Source organism: Porites lutea, chromosome 9 (genome assembly GCF_958299795.1).
Source record: "Porites lutea chromosome 9, jaPorLute2.1, whole genome shotgun sequence".
NCBI lineage: Eukaryota > Metazoa > Cnidaria > Anthozoa > Scleractinia > Poritidae > Porites > Porites lutea.
This window is the reverse complement of record NC_133209.1, coordinates 5,343,046-5,364,545: the sequence shown is the minus strand read 5'-3', so window position 1 is coordinate 5,364,545 and position 21,500 is coordinate 5,343,046. Positions and strand designations below refer to the sequence as shown.

The following is a 21,500-nucleotide window of genomic DNA, read 5'->3' as shown; positions in this document are numbered from 1 at the left end:
TGCTTATGATTAATTGTGTATAGTGTAATATTACTAACAATGAAATAAGGCTGTAACAATCCATCGAAGTATCAATTAATCGCGATATTAACGCTGTGATGGAGATAGGTCAATAGCAAAAATGAAACATTAATAACAATCGCGATAGTGTAGCGAACTATCAATAATTTCGATAGTTTCTGTACTTCTAACATTTTGACTTTTGTGGAAAATAAAGGCACCTGTTTTACCCATCTTTAATTCTTAAGGTCACAATAACAGTAAAAAAGAAACTGAAAACAATCTACCGTCCTACTGCACCTAGAATGTTTTAACGTCTTGAATCTCGAATCGCATAGTACGTGTATTGTATGACTACCACTCTTAGTTATTTCTTAAAGTATAAGGCATTAAGTGAAAACAGATATTCCCGAAAACTATCGCAATACTATTGCAATAGAACCTCCACTATCACCATACTATCGCAATATCCCTATTGCCTATTGCAATGCAATAGTTAACATTTCCCCAATAGTCACCCCTACAATTAAATAAAAAATATCTTTAGAATAACTCACTTAAACTCTTAGTAAATAAGTTGACAGTACCTTGAAAGTGGAACACTTTGGTGAACAAGTGATTCTTCCATAGCTACCTAATACACTCTTGGTTCCTGGAAAACAGTCAAATAATTTTTAGGCATTATTTAGGGGATTCTACAAAAGGCTTCTTGTGTAACTTACCCGTAACAGCCAACCTAATAGGTCATTTGCATGATGACATTATTTAACTACTGCATGTTTGACCATAAACCAATGCTTTCTTGAGCAAATTACAGTTGTTGTATTTACTTAAACCTTGCTGGACTTATCAAAAATGAAAGGAAAAATGAAAACGATTCTTATCAAAGTAGACTAGTAAATTGACACTATCATGGAAACAATTTATGTATGGTAACAGGATCATTGCAGAAATAAGGTGGTGTTTACTGTTCAAATGAACCTCCTCTGCAGTTTTTGCCTTTCACTGTTACACAAAATAACATTTAATCTGGGATGTCAGAGACAAATTTTGTGTAAAAAAATATACCTGGCATGTTTCTGGATAGACTTGAAGAGGTTGTGGTTCTGGTTAGTGCACAACTACAGTGTACCATAACCAGGAAATTTTAAGGCACAAGCTTAAGTATTTGAGGCACTGCCAAAACAAAAAATAATTATGAGGGCACAAGCTGTAGGAGTGGAAACGGCAACCCTGTTTCTTTGAGTGAGCTCTCTTGTTTTACTTAATAAAACCTTCACAGAGACACTTTGCCCAGATTACTTTCACTACCATATATGCATGAATATGCTCTTCCATAAAATTTACGTACCAGCTAACGACTGTCCATGGAATCTTCTGGCCACACTAAGGCCAGCTCTCAGGAACATTTCAGTGCAGGATCTGAGTAGAAGACAAATACAGGTAACACAAGTATTGTGGTAACTTAATGACCGGCACCAAAGCTACAACTGTATATTATTTTCTTTCCGCTCGAGAATGTGTCTTTCCAATCTTAATGCCAAAATCAACGGTCTTCTAATCTATTATTGAAATATAAATGCCTGAACAAACAAAAAGGTCTTGGAAGTAACATTAATGATCACCAAAGATCAGCACTTGCAAAGACATTGTCCTTACTCACTATAACTATTGTCTGAGCCATAATCTGGTACCCTTGTCAGGGATGCAGGTAAGAGCAGGCTACTGGTAGGGAGTAATTTTGAAGGTGCGGTAGAGTAGAAAAGCTGGGTTGATTTATAAAAAGGCTTGCTAAGCTTTTCCTTAGCTACGTCTCTGTATTGTACATGACTGTACAAAAGAAAACAAAATTTGGAGGTGTGTCAGGGGTGGGGAAATAAATCAGATTTCCAACAGGCCAAATAATTAAAAGAAAATGAAAAAAGGTTGACACACAAAAAATCTTCTAGCTTTTTAAATTCATTTTTAAGAAAGGAAGTTGTACATGTTTTCTCCAAATAAGAAAGAAATGTTTACAATATCTATTGTTTTCCAAAATAAAATCTGCAAATGAAATTTACACTGACAATACATGTGCATTCATCTTCTCCAATGTGCAGTTTTAACACAACTCAACATGCACTAAAACATACCTTTGGTCACTATGAAACTGTTAAACAAAGCAACGTGTGTTTTTTTGCAGTTGAGTAATTAAATATATAACAACGCAAAGTATTATCTGCTTTGCCAATAGTTCAATATAAATAGAATAAGTTTTGGAACAATGCTTCAGCCGGAGAAAATGAGTTACAATTAACCCAAAGTGAACCAATTTCTGTTCCACAGACGATTAAACTTACGTGCATCGAGATGATTTCGTGTTTTCTAAAGCGTCTTGGCAATTGCACGTGTTTACAATCCACAACTTAGTACAACATATTTTACACCTCTCCTTGGCTAGCTCAATCATCAGAGCCATACTGGCACGCAATCGGAATATACCACGAAAAGTTGAAAAATAGGTTCCTGCCTATTAACGGTCATACATTAATAAAAATACATGTACAGCAAAAGCTTAACACCAATTTGGCATCTTAAGACGAGGTAGGAGCTGATTTATTGGCATCGCACTTCGCGGAAGTTCTGCATTCATATTCATTCGCGGTCTTTTCCATTCGATTGGGACGTCGCCCGGTTTAAACACATGCACAATTGTCCTATATAGGAAATGATACTTGCTTAGTTATATAATCCAGGAGAAAAAGGACCTTAGCTGTTCTCGATAACCTAACGCTCTTCTAGCGTTAATCGTGCATCGCTTCCTGTTAATTCGACCGAACTAAATTTGCACAAGCCTGCAGGTACAAAAAGGGCGCCATTTTAGAAGAGATATCTTCACTGTCAGAAAAGTTAAACGACAATCGATAAAAGTATTAACACTAAAGAACGATTCCCTACCTTTCTAGCCGTCTTTGAAGACCGCTTGATCCTCCCTAACTCTTGTATTCTCAAGCTCAAACCTTCTGAAAGAACCGACACGGCTGGCTTCGGCCGGGCAGAGAAGCTCGATCCCTCAAAAGGCCAGGTCGAAAAGCCAAGCAACAACAAACGAGCAATGTACAATTTAGCCAATCATAAAGTTACAGATAATTCCCTTGGGTGTAAACCCGCCAAACTTGAATACAGTCGAACCACCCAATAATGTATTGTCTTTTTTTTGTTTTGTTTTTTTGCGGAAAAAAAAAAACAGATGCAAACGAACTGACAAACAATTGGATCAGGCGTATTTTTTTTCCCCGCCAAAAAGCAAAAAAAATCGCCTGATCGCAGGTTAGTGAGGTTCTGACACAAGTTATCAAGTAGTCCAAGGCAAGTTATTTGTAAACCCTGGGTGGTGCAGTAAATTCAGTGAGCAAAGAGAAATGGGAAATTATAGCCTGCTAGCAAGCTCTCCGAAAATTATAAAACCGTCAGCCCAAAAAGTGGTCGCTTACAAAAGGTTGCGGTCGCTTACAGGACAGTCTCTAATAAATAGAGCTATGACTTAAAATATTTTGGTCTTTTGGATTTGTGGTCGCGTATCGGAGGAGGTCGCTTCTCAAGGGGTGGGTGCACGTGGAGGTTGTATGGCTAAATATTCGAAACTGGTTCAACACTTGTCTTAAGGCGGATCTGAACCTTGCCGTCAATCAGAGAATCAAGACAGCTGTCAAGCGGGGATTCACCTTTGATGTAAAAAAGGGAAGTGCTCTGATGCACAAATATGATAATATGCCAATCAAAGAATGTGTCCATATGTCAATCAAAGAATGAAGCCCTGATTTTTTTTTCAGGCTTCTTCTTTCCAATTGCTTAAATTGGAAAATTTACTGCGATGATCATTCTTCACTTTCAGAATGTGTCCATATCTCGGACCAGTAACCTGCGATCATGCCCTCCCTATAGAAGTCTTATCTCGAGAACGTCTGCGTGGGAGGCTATATGTCTTTCCTTCTCTTCTAAAAAAAATAAAACCTGCAATTGCTGATCGCAGGGTTATAGGGCTGTACATTATAAGCTTGAGAAAACAACCATCATTTCCCGACATGTCATTTCCAGGGTGACGTCGCAAAGTGTTTCCCCTGGCTACAACTTCAGCTGCCTGCCAGCAAGCGGTTCCATCTCGAGTGGCAAGCGAAGCCAGCCGCGTAAGAACACGCGAGTGTCGGAAAGTGGCAAGGCCTCTCTATCCCCCTTCCTCGCTCTCGCTTCCTTTCGTGTGCTGCTCGCGCGTGACTTTTCACGTTACAGCGACGATATCTATCCACCAACTGAAGACCTTGTTGCAGGAAACAATATCAGCTGTTACACCCTCTTCCTGTAAGTTTACCTGCTGAGTTCAGTAACAAAAATAGGCGATCACGTTGTTGAGTGTAAAAAATCATCTGAGACTGCAATGAACATCATGATATCAAATCACAGGCAAGAGAGATTCTCCAAAATTAAAAAGTTTTGAGTAAACATTGTGTTCCTGTCGAGGATTGTTGTAAGAAAAGAAACTTCACTCTACTTTCCTTTTTACCAATTGGTTTCTAGTTGTGATCTTGCACTTTCCTAGTCGCCTAGTCCCCTGTAAGGTGTTTTCCCAGTCCCCCTCGGTCAATTCACGTCGGTGACGTACCCGAGGCGAACGGGCAGGAAACGCCTCACATTTTCGCTTGGACCACGTGACCCGAAACGCTTTGGCCGAACGGCAAAATGAGGCTTAGGGACTAGGCAAATCTTCCACTACAGTTGTGGATCGAGTGAAGGGGCCTGGACCTCACTCTCAGTGAAATTGTCGTCTCATTTAGGCTGTTCGGGACGGAAACCCAATATTTTTATCTGTCAAGGCCTAGCTTAGGGTTGTGGGTAAAAAGAAAAACAGACTCTATAAACAAAAACCAAACGCCGTCATACTGTGTTGGAGTATTCAGTATCTCCGTTAGGGGTCAAATATAGCCTCAGCCACGCCGGATCGGTCTCCTATTTTAGGGGTTTAGTTATACATTGTAATAGCCTGCGAACAACTTCTCCGGGGCGCTCTTGCGGAGGGGCGGGATAAAGAAGGAGAGTTTTCAACCACGTCCCTGGAGTTTGAATATCTGCATCGAAGAACTCGATGCGAAATGCTGATTGGCAAAGATGACATTAGTAATGACATCATCACCCCTGGCACATGTTTTTCAATGTTTGCTTACATTCGCGCTGATTGGCGGAAATCTGACAGCTCAGTCGAGGGGGAGCCACAGGGGAATTGGAGGTGGAATTCAAATTCCAGAGACGTAGTAGTTGTATGCTCTCCTTCCTTTTCCTGCCCCGCCGCCACAGAGCCCCGGAGAGCTTGCTCCCAGGCTTAGTTACAATTTTGCAGCAGGCATTCCCGTCCCTTTGATATGGGAGTTCCACCGAGAGGTTCAGAACAGTTTATGGAAGGGTAAAGTGAGAGTGGCACAAAAGACAAATTCATAAAAAAAAATGCTTTATTTATTCCAAACTCATTAGTACAAACTTACTGGCCTTTTTTAAAGGCATTGGCAACGGTAAACACGCCACACTAAATATAGCAAAATGAACAATCTTTAGACTGTAACAAATTTGCGAAAAAAATAGAGGAAATAAGTAATGCTTTCTGGAAAAGCATTAAGGGTTCTTTGTTTAGAGTGATTTTACTTGAACCATGAGACAGATAATAACTACTAGTGCAAAATAGCTACAAGTAAACAAAAAAGACAATGGAATTAGTGCATAAGAGAGCGTAGTATTCTACTACTGTGGGTACCTATTTCACGGGTGAAGTAAAATCACGCTAACACCAATATATGGCCGAGAAATTTCGGTTAGATTTGAAAATTGTGACGGAGAGAGAGATATCGGAAAATATTCCGTTTTCGTAAACTTCTGAATCACATTTACGATTTTTTGGAAAATCATAAAAGTGATAAAAGTATGAAAGCCAAAGGAAACTATAACAGGCTTAACCTGTCATTTTGGATTGAGACAGAGAGCCTTCGTCATGGTCCAAGCGCTGTTCTCAAAAAAGGAAACTTTTGTTTGATTTCCGTCAACAAGAACCCATAAGAGGAAAAATTTACCGACGAAAGCTGATTGCCAATAATTACTCTGAACGAAGACCGATTTGTAATGCAAACCATTCAAGCACGAACTTACTCCCCCTAAAAAAAACGCGTCTATACGGGAAAAAAAATTTTGATTTGTCATGCAAAAATACACTAAAATTAAAAAAATTGACAACAGAGTAACAAGGGAACCAGGGAAGAGGGTAACAGGGTAACAAAGGGACAGGGCAATAAGGTAACAGAGTAACAAGGTAACAGAGTAACAAGCCAAAAGGGTAACGGGGTAACAGATAGCCTGAATTTCATCCGATTACTTCGAGTCGTTATTACTCCCCCGGTAACGTCTGAATCGACCGGCCGTTAATGCCGTCCAGTGACGTCACTCACTACCCGAAAACCGGGTAGTAATTTCGATTGGTTGATTGTCTAAACATTCGCATAATTATCTATAATTATGAAAAATTTTAGGGGGAATGTCACTTGATATTCAGCGGATCGCATCCCTGACATTCTTTCTTGTAGTTCTTAATCTTTATCTTAAACAGGAAAATTGCCCTTGTCTTCGAAACTGAAATGCTAAATTGAACTGCCAATGAAGAATCATTGTGGAGAGTCGGTAGGTTTTTCATTTAGAGCCGCTTTGTGGTTTCGGCGGCCGGTGATTTGTTTTCGCGAAGTTTTCTGAGATCAATTAATGTTATAATTCGACCTTCTTGCTATTTTCACCGTCAAGTGTAATGATTCTGTTAGCTTTTCTTTCTTGTTTCCTTTTTTTTTTCTTCGTTAAGGACCAAATAGCTTCTTTTCAATTAAAGCAAATCATTGTATTTTTGAACTAAGTGTTCCGTGTGTGTTTATTCCATTGCGTGATTGGGACCGAGTTTTATTAAAAAGTACCACGTACCGGTTCAGAGTTGTACCGCATGCAGTTGATAGTTTGAAACGTTAAACATGAATTACGATCGAAAAACAATAAAGCAATTCTGTATTCGGTTTGCCACTTGAAAATCGTGTTTTACTTTTTGCCTGAATTAAAGCAAAGGTCAAGGAGAAGTGACGTCACTGGACGGCATTAACGGCCGGTCGATTCAGACGTTCCTGAGGGAGTAATAACGACTCGAAGTAATCGGATGAAATTCAGGCTAGGTAACAGAGTAACAAGGTACCAAGAAAAAAAAGGGAGGTTTAACTTATGCAAGTAAAGTCAGTACATACATCAGGTGCCTACCCAAGTATGTAGCGCAGTCGACGAAAGGAAGACCCGACGACACGAAAACATAAAAATGACGCAACGACGACATAAGCCTGCTCGCATGAGCAGACAAGCCGAAGTAAGAAAACAGAATCGAACCGTAGTCCGTGGGGTAGCGACTCAAAACGAAGTTGATTACGTTAGTCAGGAAACACTCAACTGCCTGTGAAAGGTCTGTTCTATGCGACACTAAAGTATAGACAATGAAAGTTAACCGAGCCTATATATGTGGTGCATAATCAGAAATGTTCATTACTCAGCAGGAGAGCCTGTGTTGAACTAGGGCTCATAAGACGTGCTGACAAAGATGTTGAAGAGGTGAACACGGGACCAACAGATTTCAAAGCCGAATTCCCAGCGCTCTTCAGCGGAATGGGAAAGCTGAAGACATGAATGCCATGCACACCTCGCCCTGATGCTATTCCTTTCTGTCTCTACAATCCAAGAAAGATCCCCCATCCACTGATTCCAAAGGTAAAAAGTCATTAGAAACAATGCTTCAGCAAGTAGTGATCTCGCCTGTAACAGAGCCAACTGAATGGTGTGCAGGTATCGTCCCTGTCCTTAAACCAAATGGCAGTGTGCGTATCTGTGTTGACCTGACTCACCTTAACAAAGCAGTCCAGCGTGAGATACACCCAATGCCTTCAGTAGATGAGGACCTCGCTAAACTGGGAGACAGTAAGATCTTCTCCAAACTCGACGCCAATAGTGGGTTTTGGCAGATTCCCCTGGAAGACGAATCTAAATTACTCACAACCTTTGTCTCACCATTTGGACGTTTTTGTTTTAACAGACTACCATTTGGTATCAGCTCTGCACCAGAGATCTTCCAACGCACTATGTCCAAGATACTTGAGGGCTTGGAAGGGACACTCTGTCAGATGGATGATGTCCTCATTCACGGGGTTGACGAGTCAGAAAATGATGGACGCGTACGAGCTGTTCTTCACCGCCTGTAAGAAGCTGGGTTGACCCTTAATGACAAATGTGAGTTTTCACGATCTTCAATTCGATTCCTCGCTCACATCATTGATAGCTCTGGACTCCAAGCATACTCACAGAAGACCACTGCTGTGACCCAATTCCCAGTCCCTTCAGATGTCGCCAGGATACAGCGATTCATGGGGATGGTAAACCATCTTGGGAAATTTATTCCCCACGTGGCTGACCTCAGTACGACCCCCTTCGTCAATTATTACGCAAAGACAGTGTTTGGGTTTGGGGTGAACCCCAGCAAAAAGTCTTTGAGCAGATCAAGCAAGCGTTAGTGTCACCGACAGTCCTGGCGCATTACAATACAAACCGCCCAACGATCATTTCAGCAGATGCTTCCAACACAGGACTTGGTGCGGTATTATTTCAAGTTCAGGATGATGGACAGCGCCGTCCAGTGTGTTACGCGTCAAGATCTCTCAGTGACAGAGAGTCGTTATGCCGTAATTGAAAAAGAAGCCCTCGCGACAACGTGGGCTAGTGAGACGTTCTCTGATAACGTGCTCGGCATCCCTTTCACCCTAGAAACAGATCACAAACCGCTTACTTTACTCCTGAATTCATCGGAGCTCTCAAAGATGCCTCCCGCCCCGTACCTTCGTTTCCGCCTATCAAGTTCAATATGTACCAGGAAAACATCAAGTCACCGCAGATACACTCTCACGTGCTCCTGTCGCCCTGCCAGGGCTAGAAGATAAGCTACTTGTTGAAGAAGTAGAGGCCCTCTCAACTCGGACAACTTCCTGTCTCCCTGCCACGCCAAACCGACTACCGCAGATAAGAGATGCACAGAAGACAGACGAAGAATGCTCCCTTTTAAGATCGTATTGCCTTCAAGGATGGCCCCCTTATATGCCTCACCAGCCGTTACTACGCACATATTGGGAAAACAGAAGCCACCTCACGATTGTTGATGACCTTCTCCTATATGATGATCGTATACTAATTCCAAGGACTATGCGACTACAAATCCTCGACTGCATTTATACTGGTCACCTAGGTCTGACTAATTGTAGATCCAGGGCACGCACTTCCGTATGGTGGCCAGGACTCTCCACACAAATCGGTGAGTTGATCACCCGATGCCACACATGTGCCAAGGAACAACCAACGCCCAGAGAACCACTTATGCCCTCGTCCTTCCCAGTGTGGGAGAGGGTTGCAACAGACCTGTATGATTTTCAAGGAAGAAAATACATCATCGTGGTTGACTATTACTCAAGGTGGTTTGACATCAAGGAACTCTCTGATGAGACTTCACATTCAGTCACAAAAGCACTCAAGGAGGTTTTCGCCACACATGGCATTCCAGATGTCATAATGTCAGACAACGGGCCACAGTATGGTACAGAGGCCTTTTAACAGTTTGCAGCAGCATACCATTTCACACATGTTACTAGTTCACCCAAATTCCCCCAGGCGAACGGCGAAGTCGAAAGAGCCGTTCGCACAGCAAAGTCCATGCTGAGAAAAAACGAAGACATCTTCAGTGCCCTCTTGACTTACAGGTCAACTCCTCTACAGAATGGCTACTCAGCCAGTGAACTACTGATGGAACGCCGTCTGCAAACGCAGCTACCAACTCATCCAGCCAACTTGTACCCTAATGTGCAGATAAAAGACCGCCAGTTGGTAGAAGAAAAGGAAAGCTCGTATCGGTTGAACCAACAGCGCAACTTTGACAAGCGTCATAAAGCAAAGGAACTGCCAACACTTGAACCAGGTGACCGAGTTTGGATAAGAGATCAAGTTCGGTATGGCCTGGTGACAGAAAAAACTGAGAAACCCCGATCTTACCTTGTCACTACAGAAAGGGGCACACTCCGAAGAAACCGCTCTGCCTTAGTAGCTGCAGCCAAACCCGCTGAGACCGAACAACACTCAGCTATGCCAGCTGGTGATGTCAACCCTGCCTCGCCAGTACTTGTCACCCCTGTATTGCCAGTGCCCAGCACTCCGCAAAGGCCTCAGACTCTGCAGGTGCCCCCATCACCACAGACAGCTGTGCCAGTAGCTACCCTCGGAACAACACTGGAAGAGTGCGTACCTCCACGAAGTCCAAGCCCTGCAGTCCTGACAACTCGATCAGGAAGAACTGTGAGGCCTCCAGAATGCCTGAATCTTTAGTTGAACATTGAACTGTGTGTGCCTCAGTGATTCACATGAACATTTTGATTTGTTCGTTTGTTGTTCGTTTGTTGTATTTACATAGCTTTCCCTTTAGGGGGGAGAGGGGGGAATGTAGGATTATGCTTGCATTGCATGCTGGGTTTGAGATCGGCCATCTTGAATAAACCTCCTGCTAGCTTGTGTTTACTCGAAGTCTCCTTTCTTCTTCACCTGATACTACAACGAAGACAACAGACAATGACTCGAAGAACAATTTTCGAAGGGAAGAAGTGTTTCCAAGGCCACGAAATTTTGTCCCCGATCTGACGCCATAAGTTATACGTCACCGAAATGCATTGACCGAGAAGGCCAGGGAAGAAGCCGTGCGGGCTAGGCTTGGGGCTAGGAAAACTCAGATCGACCCGAGAGAATTAATGTAGGATACTGAAAGTTCTGGATCCACGGTACAAACGGCTGTGAAGATAAGTTTCTCTTTCAACCAACCACAAGGAGTATCAAAAAGAGATTAAGTCTTTCTGGAACTTTGGAAAATCCGCGAAATTTGTGACAACTAGATCCCGCGAAAACGTCGTAAAACGTTAACTTCGTCAACTTTCTCGGCAGTTTTCTTGTGTTGAATATGTTTCGATCACCAAATAACGTAATATACCGGAGGTATAACATCCAGACCACAACGCAACAGCTAACTAAGCCTTAGTTAGCTGTTGTGTTGTGGTATGGATCATTAAAAAAAAACTTCTTTTCAAGTAAATAATCTAGTTATTCTTCTTTCGTTCTACGTTTCTTCTTTAGTGCGTTGTTTTATAAACTCTATCATTTTTAAGTGTACAGATCAAAAAGAGACATAATATAAAGATTCTTTTCTAATTCACCCTCTGTCGTATCTTGCATTGCCAGCTGTGTCGTTGTTGTATCAGCCGCGGATGGGCTGGTTTTGTTTCAAGAAAAATATTCAAGAAAATATCGTTGTATTTCCGAAATGCATGTTAGATATTTCTACCACTAATAGCCTGTCTACAACTTTGATACACTTGAACTACTGTGAACTACACCATCAGTGATTAGGGAGGTTCAGCTTGGCCGCCGCGCCTGTAGGCTTGAATACATGTTCATGATCAAATCGCACATCACGGAAGAACTGTAATACACTGTATAGAGACCAACGGAAGCGCTAAAGCGTTTCTTAACCAATACTCAATCCATCGACAGTCACTTAAGGTATCTTTAAATAGGAAAGGTAAGTCTACTTCTTTACTCTTCAACTTGGCTAGCTCTATCACATCAATTCAAACCTTAGGAAAAGGCTCGCTGTGATACAGCGAACCATGAAGGACTCAAAGCTGCCAAAGCTGGCTGAAAATGTAGATCGCTGCACGAACCGAACGATTACACAGGGTTTGTCTGCCGAGAAATAAGTTAAAAGGACGTAGACATATTAAATTCTGCAAGCAGAATACTGCAATGCTGATCGTATTACGTGAAAATTAACAGCTGTTTCGCCCTCTTTGGGGCTCGTCAGTATGGCGTAACAACCAGAGATCAGGCTCTGATGAAAAATATCCGCGCACTCTGATTTTAGCCCTGACCTAGAACTCTTAACACTCACAGAATCACGCCATACCACGTTTTTTTGGGGGAGCAAGAACAGAAAATAAAGATCAGGTCTTTATAGTTCCTACGTTCTTCGGCATATTCGTTTGCGGTCCTTTGAAGTCCCTTGTGGTTAATGTTTTTACTTTAAAAGGACGGTCATGTCACGGGTATTTTTGACGATAAGGAAGGTGTGGTATATCTTCCTTCGAGATATTCACACAAATGTTCTCAAAATATAGTTGAAAATCAAGCCAGGTCAACATTCCATTATTCGAAAGTAGATTTCAGATTCATCTCCGCCTTCCTGCATGCGTATTTAAATGAGAAGGAAATTCACACGCCTTAATACGATGTAAATGTCTCCGAATCGATTTTGTCCATGCAAAATACAGAAAAGTTATCGTAAAAAATGTACTGTTCATTACGGAGGGGGGTGAATAGGGGTATGCAAATCCGCCGATACATTATGATTTATTGATTTATTGACCAAATCCGCCGCTAAAATTTTGCCTGAATCCGAAATCCGGGCAAAAATACTTTTATTACCCGCAAAGTCCAAAATCCGGGCCCAAAAAATGGATGAATCTGCAATCCGCTGAAATTGCAGGATCCGGGAATCCGTTAAAATCTCGCTTTGAATCCGAAATCCGGGCAAAAATATTTTCAAAATCAGCCGATCCGTTCACCTATTCACCCCCCTCATTACGAATGCAGATTTGAATTTGTAACAGGCTACGGCATGCCCGGCAACGACTGACGGATTCCAGGGATTTATTCATGGTTTTCACATGACGTTACCAAAATTCAAACTAAGAAACTATCGCTTCTTCTGAGTTTCTACTTTCATGTGATACTAGAGCACCTTAAAACCTTTAAACAAACAAATTTTCGGTTCAAAAGGTTTCTTTGTTTTGCGATACAGGGCGCTTGAATTTCCAGACTTTTGCCTGACGCAGCATTTAGCTGGCGGCCGGGAAAGCTCTTATGTGGGTTAAAAACATTACGGATTTTTAGAGATTTTGCTATCTAAACATTCCTTGTCTTGGAATAAATATTACTTTAATCTTTATGAGTTCCTCATATATTTATCTTCTTTCATTTCCCAGATTCTACACTTTCTGTATTTTTATTTCTGCTTTCTCTCGTGAGTGAAAACCAAGAATTCAACTTTCGAATAATAAGTTCATTAATGGAATATTGGGGGGTACACTTGACTTGGCTAGGCTGTAAAATTAAAAAATGTAAACATTCTATGTCGCAAAAATGATATGCTCATATTTCATATAAATTTATGAACACTAACAATGAAATGTTAACAGGTAACATGTCACGACATTTGGTTTAGTATTTGCAGGGTTGCAGGAATGTCAGGGAAGCTTGCAAAAAAGCCAGGAAGAATTTGTTTCCAGTCAAATACTGTGACGGAAAGGAAATTTCATTTTCAAATAAAGTCAGTTGTCACAGAGTCACGAGGATCACATATAAACGCCTTTCTTCTCCCGAAAACAACTCTATTGACTATAGTCGATCGAATTTTACAATCCAAATAACGTGAAAAACGTAAGGTGATAGAAAAGAAAACAGTAGATTATATGTTCCTAATTTACCTAAAGAAAAATATTCTTCGACTGCAAAAAGGGGAGAAAAAATATATGACTTAACTTATAAAAGCCAAGAATTTTTTTTTTCGTGCAATGTGTCAACGCTGTACAGAATTTTTCTTAGTGGATTGGTCTTGTGTTGTTCCTAGGATGATTTCAAAGAGAAAACAAAAAGCGTAACCTACTGATTTTAATTTGTTTTTAGGTTCAAAAGACTGACCATGACAGCTCTAGCTCCAGTTCGTCTCTCGTGGATCCAATCATCTTTGTCCAGATTTCCTACGTTCCGTTTCTCCCTGCCAAGAGCACATTTAGTTCGTAATAAGACCACAAACTTGTTTTCAACAGATACTTTCAAACCGCTACCAAGAGAAGAAATGCTTACAAAATTTAAGTCAAGAATAAAAGGCCGACCATCCATGGCAGGTTCAACCGGGGAAGGATTCCCAGAATTCCTTGCAGAGCCAAGAGAATCATTCCCCCATGGCGTGCTCATTACCAATCCCCAGCAATCCTCACTTGCTCAGCTGACGGCAAAATGTATGGAATATGTGGAAGAAAATCTCATACAGCATCCCGCTATTTTATTTCGCAATCTCCCAGCCCAAACTGAGGAGGACTTCTCTATCATTGCGCGGGAAATTCCAGGGAAAGCCTTGACTTATTGGGGAGGGGCCTTTTTTCGCCAAAGAATGGACACGAATATAGGAACATACATCTCTAGCAACGATCCAGATGAGATATCGATAGATCCACACAATGAATTGTCATACAGTAGTGTATACCCATCCAAGGTAAGCTATACTAACATTCAAGGCAGTTGAAGTTACCTAAATAATCATCTATCATCTAAATGTACAATACTCGGAAATAATAATTATTAAATAACAAAATAAAAATAATAATAATAATTGTTAACTAGTACTCAGTAATAACCAAAGGTTACGGAGTACGGGCGAAAACGATCGAAGGTCAAAACGCCTTTGCTCAAACGTTGTGATTTGCATAAGTTGCGCTTGATAGATTGTCAAAACGTGCGTGATCAGATTGCGAGTGATGGATAGTTCAAATGCGAGTGATCAAATTGCGTTCTGTGTATTCCATTCATTCTTAGTGGAAGTCCAAACGAAGGTATACATGCGACGCATGCGTAATAACAACCTAGAGATTAGGATTGCGGGCTCCTCTTGTCGCCCGCAATTATGTCTCCACGTAAAAATAGAGAGAAAATAAAACTAAATAATAAAATCTACATCTACATTTGTTTCTTCGGTAAAATGTTTTGCTCTCCATCTCCACCCCAGGTTTTCTTCTTTTGTGTCAAAGAACCCGCTGATGGCTGCGGAGGTGAAACACCGCTGGTCAAAAATAGTGACCTTCTCTCTTCACTGGATCCTGACATAGTGAAGAGATTTGAAGAGAAACAGCTGCGATACGTGTGCTATTTGCCTGATAAATCCAACGCAGAATACATGAACTGGCAGCACTCTTTTTACACTGACAACAGAGAGGTAGACGATATATTTGTATAGGTAATAACATGATTTGTAGTGATATTTGGCATAAATACCACTAGTGATATTTCAAAATTGTTATACGTAATTTCACGAGCCGTCAGGCGAGTGAAATTTGAGACAATCTTGAAATATCACGAGTGGTATTTATGCCAAATATTACGTACAAATCATGCTATTATTTTTTTATACTACTACCTGCAAAAGGTTTGTAATTTTCACATGTAGGTATTTCAAATTAAGTTGAAATACCACTACTCTAAGCCAATCAAATTGCAGAAATTTCCAATGTAGTAGTATAATGTTTTAAATTCCATTTCACGGCCGGACGTACAAGAAATGTATTTTTCTACTCTTATCAGTCTTCTCACGAACAAGGGGGACAATTTGTTAAAGATGTCAACTTTGCTGTTTAGAGCATTAACATGAAGGAAATACTTTAATTCCTATTATGACTAAATGACTGAGGGCTAAACTAAACAGAAGGTAGAATCTTGATTAATAATGCCAAGAATAATTTCGTCTTTTGAGAGAGAGATTCTTGAGTTCACCACCCATCAGGCCCAGTCTAAAAACTCTTTTCAGAACGAAGTGGCTTGCGTGCATTCAGTGAAAAGATGTTCAAAGGTGTGATCCACTGGACAATAGGGGCAGAATGGAGAGTCTTCTTTTTTCATTTGAAACAATAAACTTTTAGTGCGCAGGATATTATGGATAATTTCGCACTGAAACATTGATAGCTTTACCTCTATAGTTACAGGAGTTACCTAAAATGGCCTTGGAAGCGACATGCTGGTTATTGTAACCTGTTTGTTTAACGTTTCTTAGTTTGTAAGCTGTCTTTCACTGTTTGCATTATGTATGAAACTATAATTTGTTTTTTATAAGAATATTATTTATTGTACTGAAGTGTGATGCGAGGAATACTTGAATAAAGTTGAAAAAAATAAGAAGACAACAGAAAGCAGAGTTTGCGATAGCCTCTCTCACGCACCTAAAAGTTCGCGAATGCCCTCAAGGCGCTGCTAATCACTGAAGCGTACTTACATACAGTCCTGAAACTGACTAGATTAGCTATAAGAACCAAATAGAATCCAGAATTCAATCAAATAAATGCAGAATCCACAGTGGTAAAAGAGCCATGTCACGAAATTTATCAAAATTCAAACATTTGTAAATGCTGCCAAATTGAGTGAAACATAAAAATAACTGCTCAAAACATTAGAAGAAGGTTTAAATAACAAAGAAAATACATAAGAAGGCACAGATAGACAAACTTTGAAGAAGATTAAATCGGATTGGAATTGTGGTTTTTGAAAACTCGTTAGCCTAACAGTTTTTCAAACTTTACGTTTGTTATTTGTAGTGCTGGAAACAATGCTTGGAAGATAAAATCATTTGTTTTACATTTAGCTGTGATTTTGTTAGTTACAAGAAGTTTCTTCAATAACGTTGAGTTCCATAGCGAACAAGGGTCACTCGTTATTGAAAATATTGAAAAAATGAATAGCCGTCACGCGGCCTCTTTAATTTTCATTTCCTTTTTATAAATGTCTCATAGGTTGTGGAAACCCTAGCGAAAGAGCAAGGCAGGAATTTCACCTGGGACCCAAGCGGTGATTTGTACATATGGCAAAACAGGCCTGCCTTTATATATCACCCAGTCACTAGAAAGAAAACTTGGTTCAATCAAGCTACGACACACCATTGTTCCTATTACCGGCTAGGCCAAGGGGGAGACAAGATCCCAGATAATAAATGTCGAGGCCACTCGTTTTATGGTGATGGAAGCGATATCGAGCCCGCAGTAATACAGCACTTACTCGCCACTGCCTGGTCATGCGCAGTAGGGTTCAAGTGGAGAAAGGGAGACCTCTTGGTGCTCGACAACTTGTCTGTACTGCATGGAAGGCTTGGATTTGAAGGGGACAGAAAGATTTTGCTCTATATGACCAAGTGATAGAATATATATTTGGAAGCCCAATGCGAGATTAATATGCCACTTCCGAGTTCCAAAAACCCTCACTTTGAAAATGAGGCTAGGTGCACAACCTTTCTTGTGGAAATGAGTTTTATTTGCATGAGAGTGAAAAATGATTTCCATATCAAAGGCTGAGCACCTACCCTCATTTTGAAACAGAGGCCCATGGGAACTCGGAAATGACCTATTATATTCTTCACCTTACATCGACGAAACGTGCTTTATAGCGTGCAAGCAAGCTCTGCACTTAAGAAAAGATTGACGTGAAGATTCAGTTATCTACCCTAAAAGAAATTGCTCTGTCTGCTCAGAGAACGGCTGAATAAGAAAGTCAGACTACCAAAAAAGAGTCTTTTTTGTTATTTGGCTCCTTTCAACAATCAAACGATTAAAACATTGAAATTTTGTTCAAAGTTCAACAATTTAAAAAGGAGTCTGAACGCTTTGGTTTTTTCTTTCGTTTCTTTGTTTGTCATCGACCAATCATCATGTAAGGAGAGATTTTCCATGAATTCTCTATTTGCCTCGAATTTCGTATATAGCTTTCAAATATTCGCGTTGACGTTGTTCTTAGTAATTCATACAGAATTTGCATAAAGAAGTTTTAGCTCCGGAAAAGGGCTCGTGCCATTTTTATTATCCTTTGTTTCATTTGCTATGTGTTCGCTAGGTAATAATCATAGAAAAGCCAACAGAGTGTTCCTCAACAAACAAAGCTAATTGCTCGTTCTCTTTTATACACATTTTACGTCAATGTTGACTCTTGAAAGAATACTTAATTTCTTAATAATGGTTTATTTGACTTAAGTCTATTTTTCGTGATTTTACTACCGGACGACATTTATTCATAGTAACGCCTATCGTGCATGCACATCTCCTTTTAATTGCGATTTAGTTCTATTTATTTGCGAAAATATATTTCATTAAGTTGTTAGTTAAAGAGAGGTGATAACCGAATTTTGAATATGAAAGGTTTTGCGGTCTTGCAATTTTAAAAATAGATCGGTTTTTGTTTAAGGTGAAAACTTCCAATTAGTCTGCACTTTTCCTGTTTAAACAGCCGATAGCTGAACTTGCAATTTAATTCATTTGCATATCATTAATTAATCCCCAGGGATGATACTGTTACAATTCAGATGGAACGTGAATAGTAGTGATATTTGGCATAAATACCACCAGTGATATTTCAAAATTGTTATTCGTAATTTCACGAGCCGTTAGGCGAGTGAAATTTGGGACAATTTTGAAATATCACGAATGGTATTTATGCCAAATATCACGAACAAATCATGCTATTATTTGTTTATACTACTACCCACAAAAGGTTTGTAATTTTCAGTTGTAGGTATTTCAAATTAAGCTGAAATACCACTGCTCTAAGCCAATCAAATTGCAGAAATTTCTCATGTAGTAGTATAAAATATATAACAACGCAACGTATTAACTGTTTTCCCAATAATTAAATATAAATAGAAAAAGTCTTAGCCGGAGAAAAGAAGTTACAATTAACCCAATGTGAACCAATTTCTGTTCCGCGGACGATTAAACTTGCGTGCAACGAGATGATCAATCATCAGAGCCATACTGGCACGCAATCGGAATATACCACAAAAAGTTTAAAAACAGGTTACTGCCTATTAACGGCCATAGATTAATAAAAATACATGTACAGCAAAAGCTTAACACCAATTTGGCTTGTTAAGACGAGATAGAAGCTGATTTATTGGCATCGCAATGCGCGGAAGTTCCGCATTCAAATTCGCGGTCCGGTCCATTCGATTGGGACGTCGCCCGGTTTAAACACATTCACGATTTTGCTATATAAGAAATGATACTTGCTTAGTTATATAATCTAGGAGAAAAAGGACCGCAGCTGTTATCGATAACATAACCCTCTTCTAGCGTTAATCATATGTCGCTTCCTGTTAATTCGATCGAACTAAATTTGCAAAAGCCGGCAGGTACAAAAGGTCACAAAAGGACGCCATTTTAGAAGAGTTATCTTCACTGTCTGAAAGGTCAAACGACAATCGATATAAGTATTAACACTGGAGAAATAATTCCCTATCTTTCTAGCCGTCTTTGCAGACCGCTTGATCCTCCCTAACTCTTGTACTCGAGCCAAAACCTTGGAAAGAACGAACGTGGCCAGCTGCGGCCGGGCAAAGAATCTCGATCCCTCAAAAGGCCAGGTCGCAAAGGAAAGCAACAACAAATTTTTTACATTATGCTTTTGCTTCCCTAGTAAAATGCTCCACCTTAATGCTCCATTTTTCCCACTAAAATGCTCGGTCTCCCCAAAAAAGTCACTAAAATGCTCAGATAATGCTCATTATACGAACGGTTTTTTAAATTAATTTCAAAGTTTACACTAACAAAAACGTGCAAGTGTTGCAAGTAACAACGACAACGTCACAAGTTCATAAATACAGCCAAAAAAACAGCTATATTAGGTTTTTTTGTGAATTTTAGTCTTCATTTTGTTTAAAAAAGCAGGAGCTCATGGGGCATGGGTTCCTGAAAAAAGTTAATTTCTATTTTATTTTCTCGGAAAAATTAATTTTCCGAGGAAAATGCCACTAAAATGCTCGAATAATGCTGAATGCTTTTGCCTCACTAAAATGCTCGAAAAAATGCTAGCATAATGCACAAAAGCCTAACAACAAACGTGCAGTGATCCGAGATCAGGTGGATCATGGTAGATCAAATGAACCGGTTCCTTTGATCTGCAGATTATAACCACTTTTATTTTGCTTAATATAAATGGCTTACCATGATCCGTGTGATCTCGAATCACTGATCCTGATCACCCGGGTGTAAACCCGCCAAACTTGAATACAGTCAAAGTGGTTGGTACTAACCTGCGATCAGGCGACTTTTTTTTGATTGGGAAAAAAAAAAGATACAGACGAATTGACAAGCAATTGTATCAGGCGTATTTTTTTACCCGCCAAAGGAAAAAAAAATCTCCTGATCGCAGGTTAGTGAGGTTCTGAGACATATACTTCTTTTAAGTTATCAATTGCAAGTTGTCCAAGGAAAGTTGTTTGTATACCCTGGGTGGTGTAGTAAATTCAGTGAACAAAGAGAACAAAGTGAGGTCGCTTACAATGAAGGTCGCGGTGGCTTACAGGCGAGTCTTTAATAAATAGAGCTATGACTTAAAATATTTGGTCTTTTGGATCTGTGGTCGCGTATCGGAGGAGGTCGCTTTCAGGAGGTGGGCGCACCTGTGAGCGCACATGGAGGTTGTCAACCTCGTTCCCAGGTTCTCCGTAGGGACGGGTAGGAGAGAACCCTGGGAACGAGGTTGGGAGGTTGTATGGCTAAATATTCAAAATCGGCTCCTGTCAAAACTGGTTCAACACTCGTCTCAAGTCAATTAAGGCGGATGTAAACTTTGCTGTAAATCAGAGAATCAAGACAGCTATCAAGGGGGGATTCACCACTGATGTAAAGCGCTCCATTTCGAGTGGCAAGCGAAGCCAGCAGCGACAGAACACGCGGCGTCGGAAAGTGGCAAGGCCTTTCTATCTTCTTTCTTTCTTTCTTTCTTTCTTTCTTCCTCACTCTCTCTTCCTTTCGGGTGCCGCTCGCGTGTGACTTATATATATCCACCAACTGAAGACCTTGTTTGCAGGATACAATATGAGCTGTAACACCCTTTTGCTGTAAGTTTACTTGCTGAGTTCAGTAAAAAATAGGCGGTCACGTTGTTGAATGTAAAAAAATCATCTGAGACTGCAATGAGCATTATATTAAATCACAGGCAAGAGAGCCTGTCTAGTAAACATTGCGTTCCTGTCGAGGATTGTTGTAAGAATGAAACTTCACTTTACTTTGCTGTTTAGCAATTGGTTTCCATTTGTGATCTTGCACTTGTCTAGTCGCCTGGTCTGAGCCTGGTCCCTGTACGGCGTTTTCCCAGGCCCTCTCGGTCAATTCACGTCGGTGACGTATCCGAGGCGAACGGACAGGAAACGCGTCCTATTTTCGCTTGGACCACGTGACCCAAAACGCTTTGGCCACGCGGCAAAATGAGGCTTAGGGACTAGGCAAATCTTCCAAATCTTCTTTTTCAACGTTTGTTTACATTCGCGCGCTGATTGGCGAAAATCTGACAGCTCGGTCGACGGGGAGCCACAGGGGAATTGGAGGTGGAATTAAAATTCCAGAGACGTAATTTCATGCTCTCATTCCTTTTCCTGCCCCGCCGCCACAGAGCCCCGGAGAGCTTGCTCCCAGGCTTACAGTTATAATTTTGCAACAGGCATCCCCGTCCTTTTCGGATATGGGAGTTTCACCGAGAGGTTCAGAACAGTTTATTGATGGGTGAAGTGAGACTGGCACAAAAGA

General features: G+C 40.5%; 2 protein-coding genes across 3 annotated transcripts in view; one reads left to right on the top strand and one right to left on the bottom strand.

The window, feature by feature from the left end:
• The window catches only part of LOC140948630 (NAD(P) transhydrogenase, mitochondrial-like), a 35,134-nt gene extending 15,861 nt beyond the window's left edge, over positions 1 to 19,273 (bottom strand). The window contains exons 1-3 of one of the 2 annotated variants that reach the window (XM_073397896.1): positions 19,215 to 19,273; positions 1,352 to 1,424; positions 588 to 652 (exon numbers count right to left, since the gene is read on the bottom strand). In XM_073397896.1, the coding sequence (XP_073253997.1) occupies positions 588 to 652; positions 1,352 to 1,409 (123 nt within the window). In that variant the 5' untranslated portion in view covers positions 1,410 to 1,424; positions 19,215 to 19,273. Of the gene's footprint in view, positions 1 to 587; positions 653 to 1,351; positions 1,425 to 2,937; positions 3,054 to 19,214 lie in introns of those variants that run through there. The other variant, XM_073397895.1, reaches the window with a different exon arrangement.
• On the top strand, positions 13,917 to 17,213 carry LOC140948633 (dapdiamide synthesis protein DdaC-like). The gene is made up of 3 exons (XM_073397899.1): positions 13,917 to 14,443; positions 14,954 to 15,160; positions 16,725 to 17,213. The coding sequence occupies exons 1-3, from the start codon at positions 14,027 to 14,029 to the stop codon at positions 17,121 to 17,123; spliced, it is 1,023 nt and encodes a 340-aa protein (XP_073254000.1). The 5' UTR covers positions 13,917 to 14,026; the 3' UTR covers positions 17,124 to 17,213.
• Positions 19,274 to 21,500: the final 2,227 nt, after the last annotated feature.

Coding starts and splice junctions, on each gene's coding strand:
- LOC140948633 (XM_073397899.1), top strand. CDS start 14,027: ATGCTTACAAAATTTAAGTCAAGAATAAAAGGCCGACCATCCATGGCA. Junction 14,444..14,953: donor GTAGTGTATACCCATCCAAG/GTAAGCTATACT, acceptor TCTCCACCCCAG/GTTTTCTTCTTTTGTGTCAA. Junction 15,161..16,724: donor TTTACACTGACAACAGAGAG/GTAGACGATATA, acceptor AATGTCTCATAG/GTTGTGGAAACCCTAGCGAA.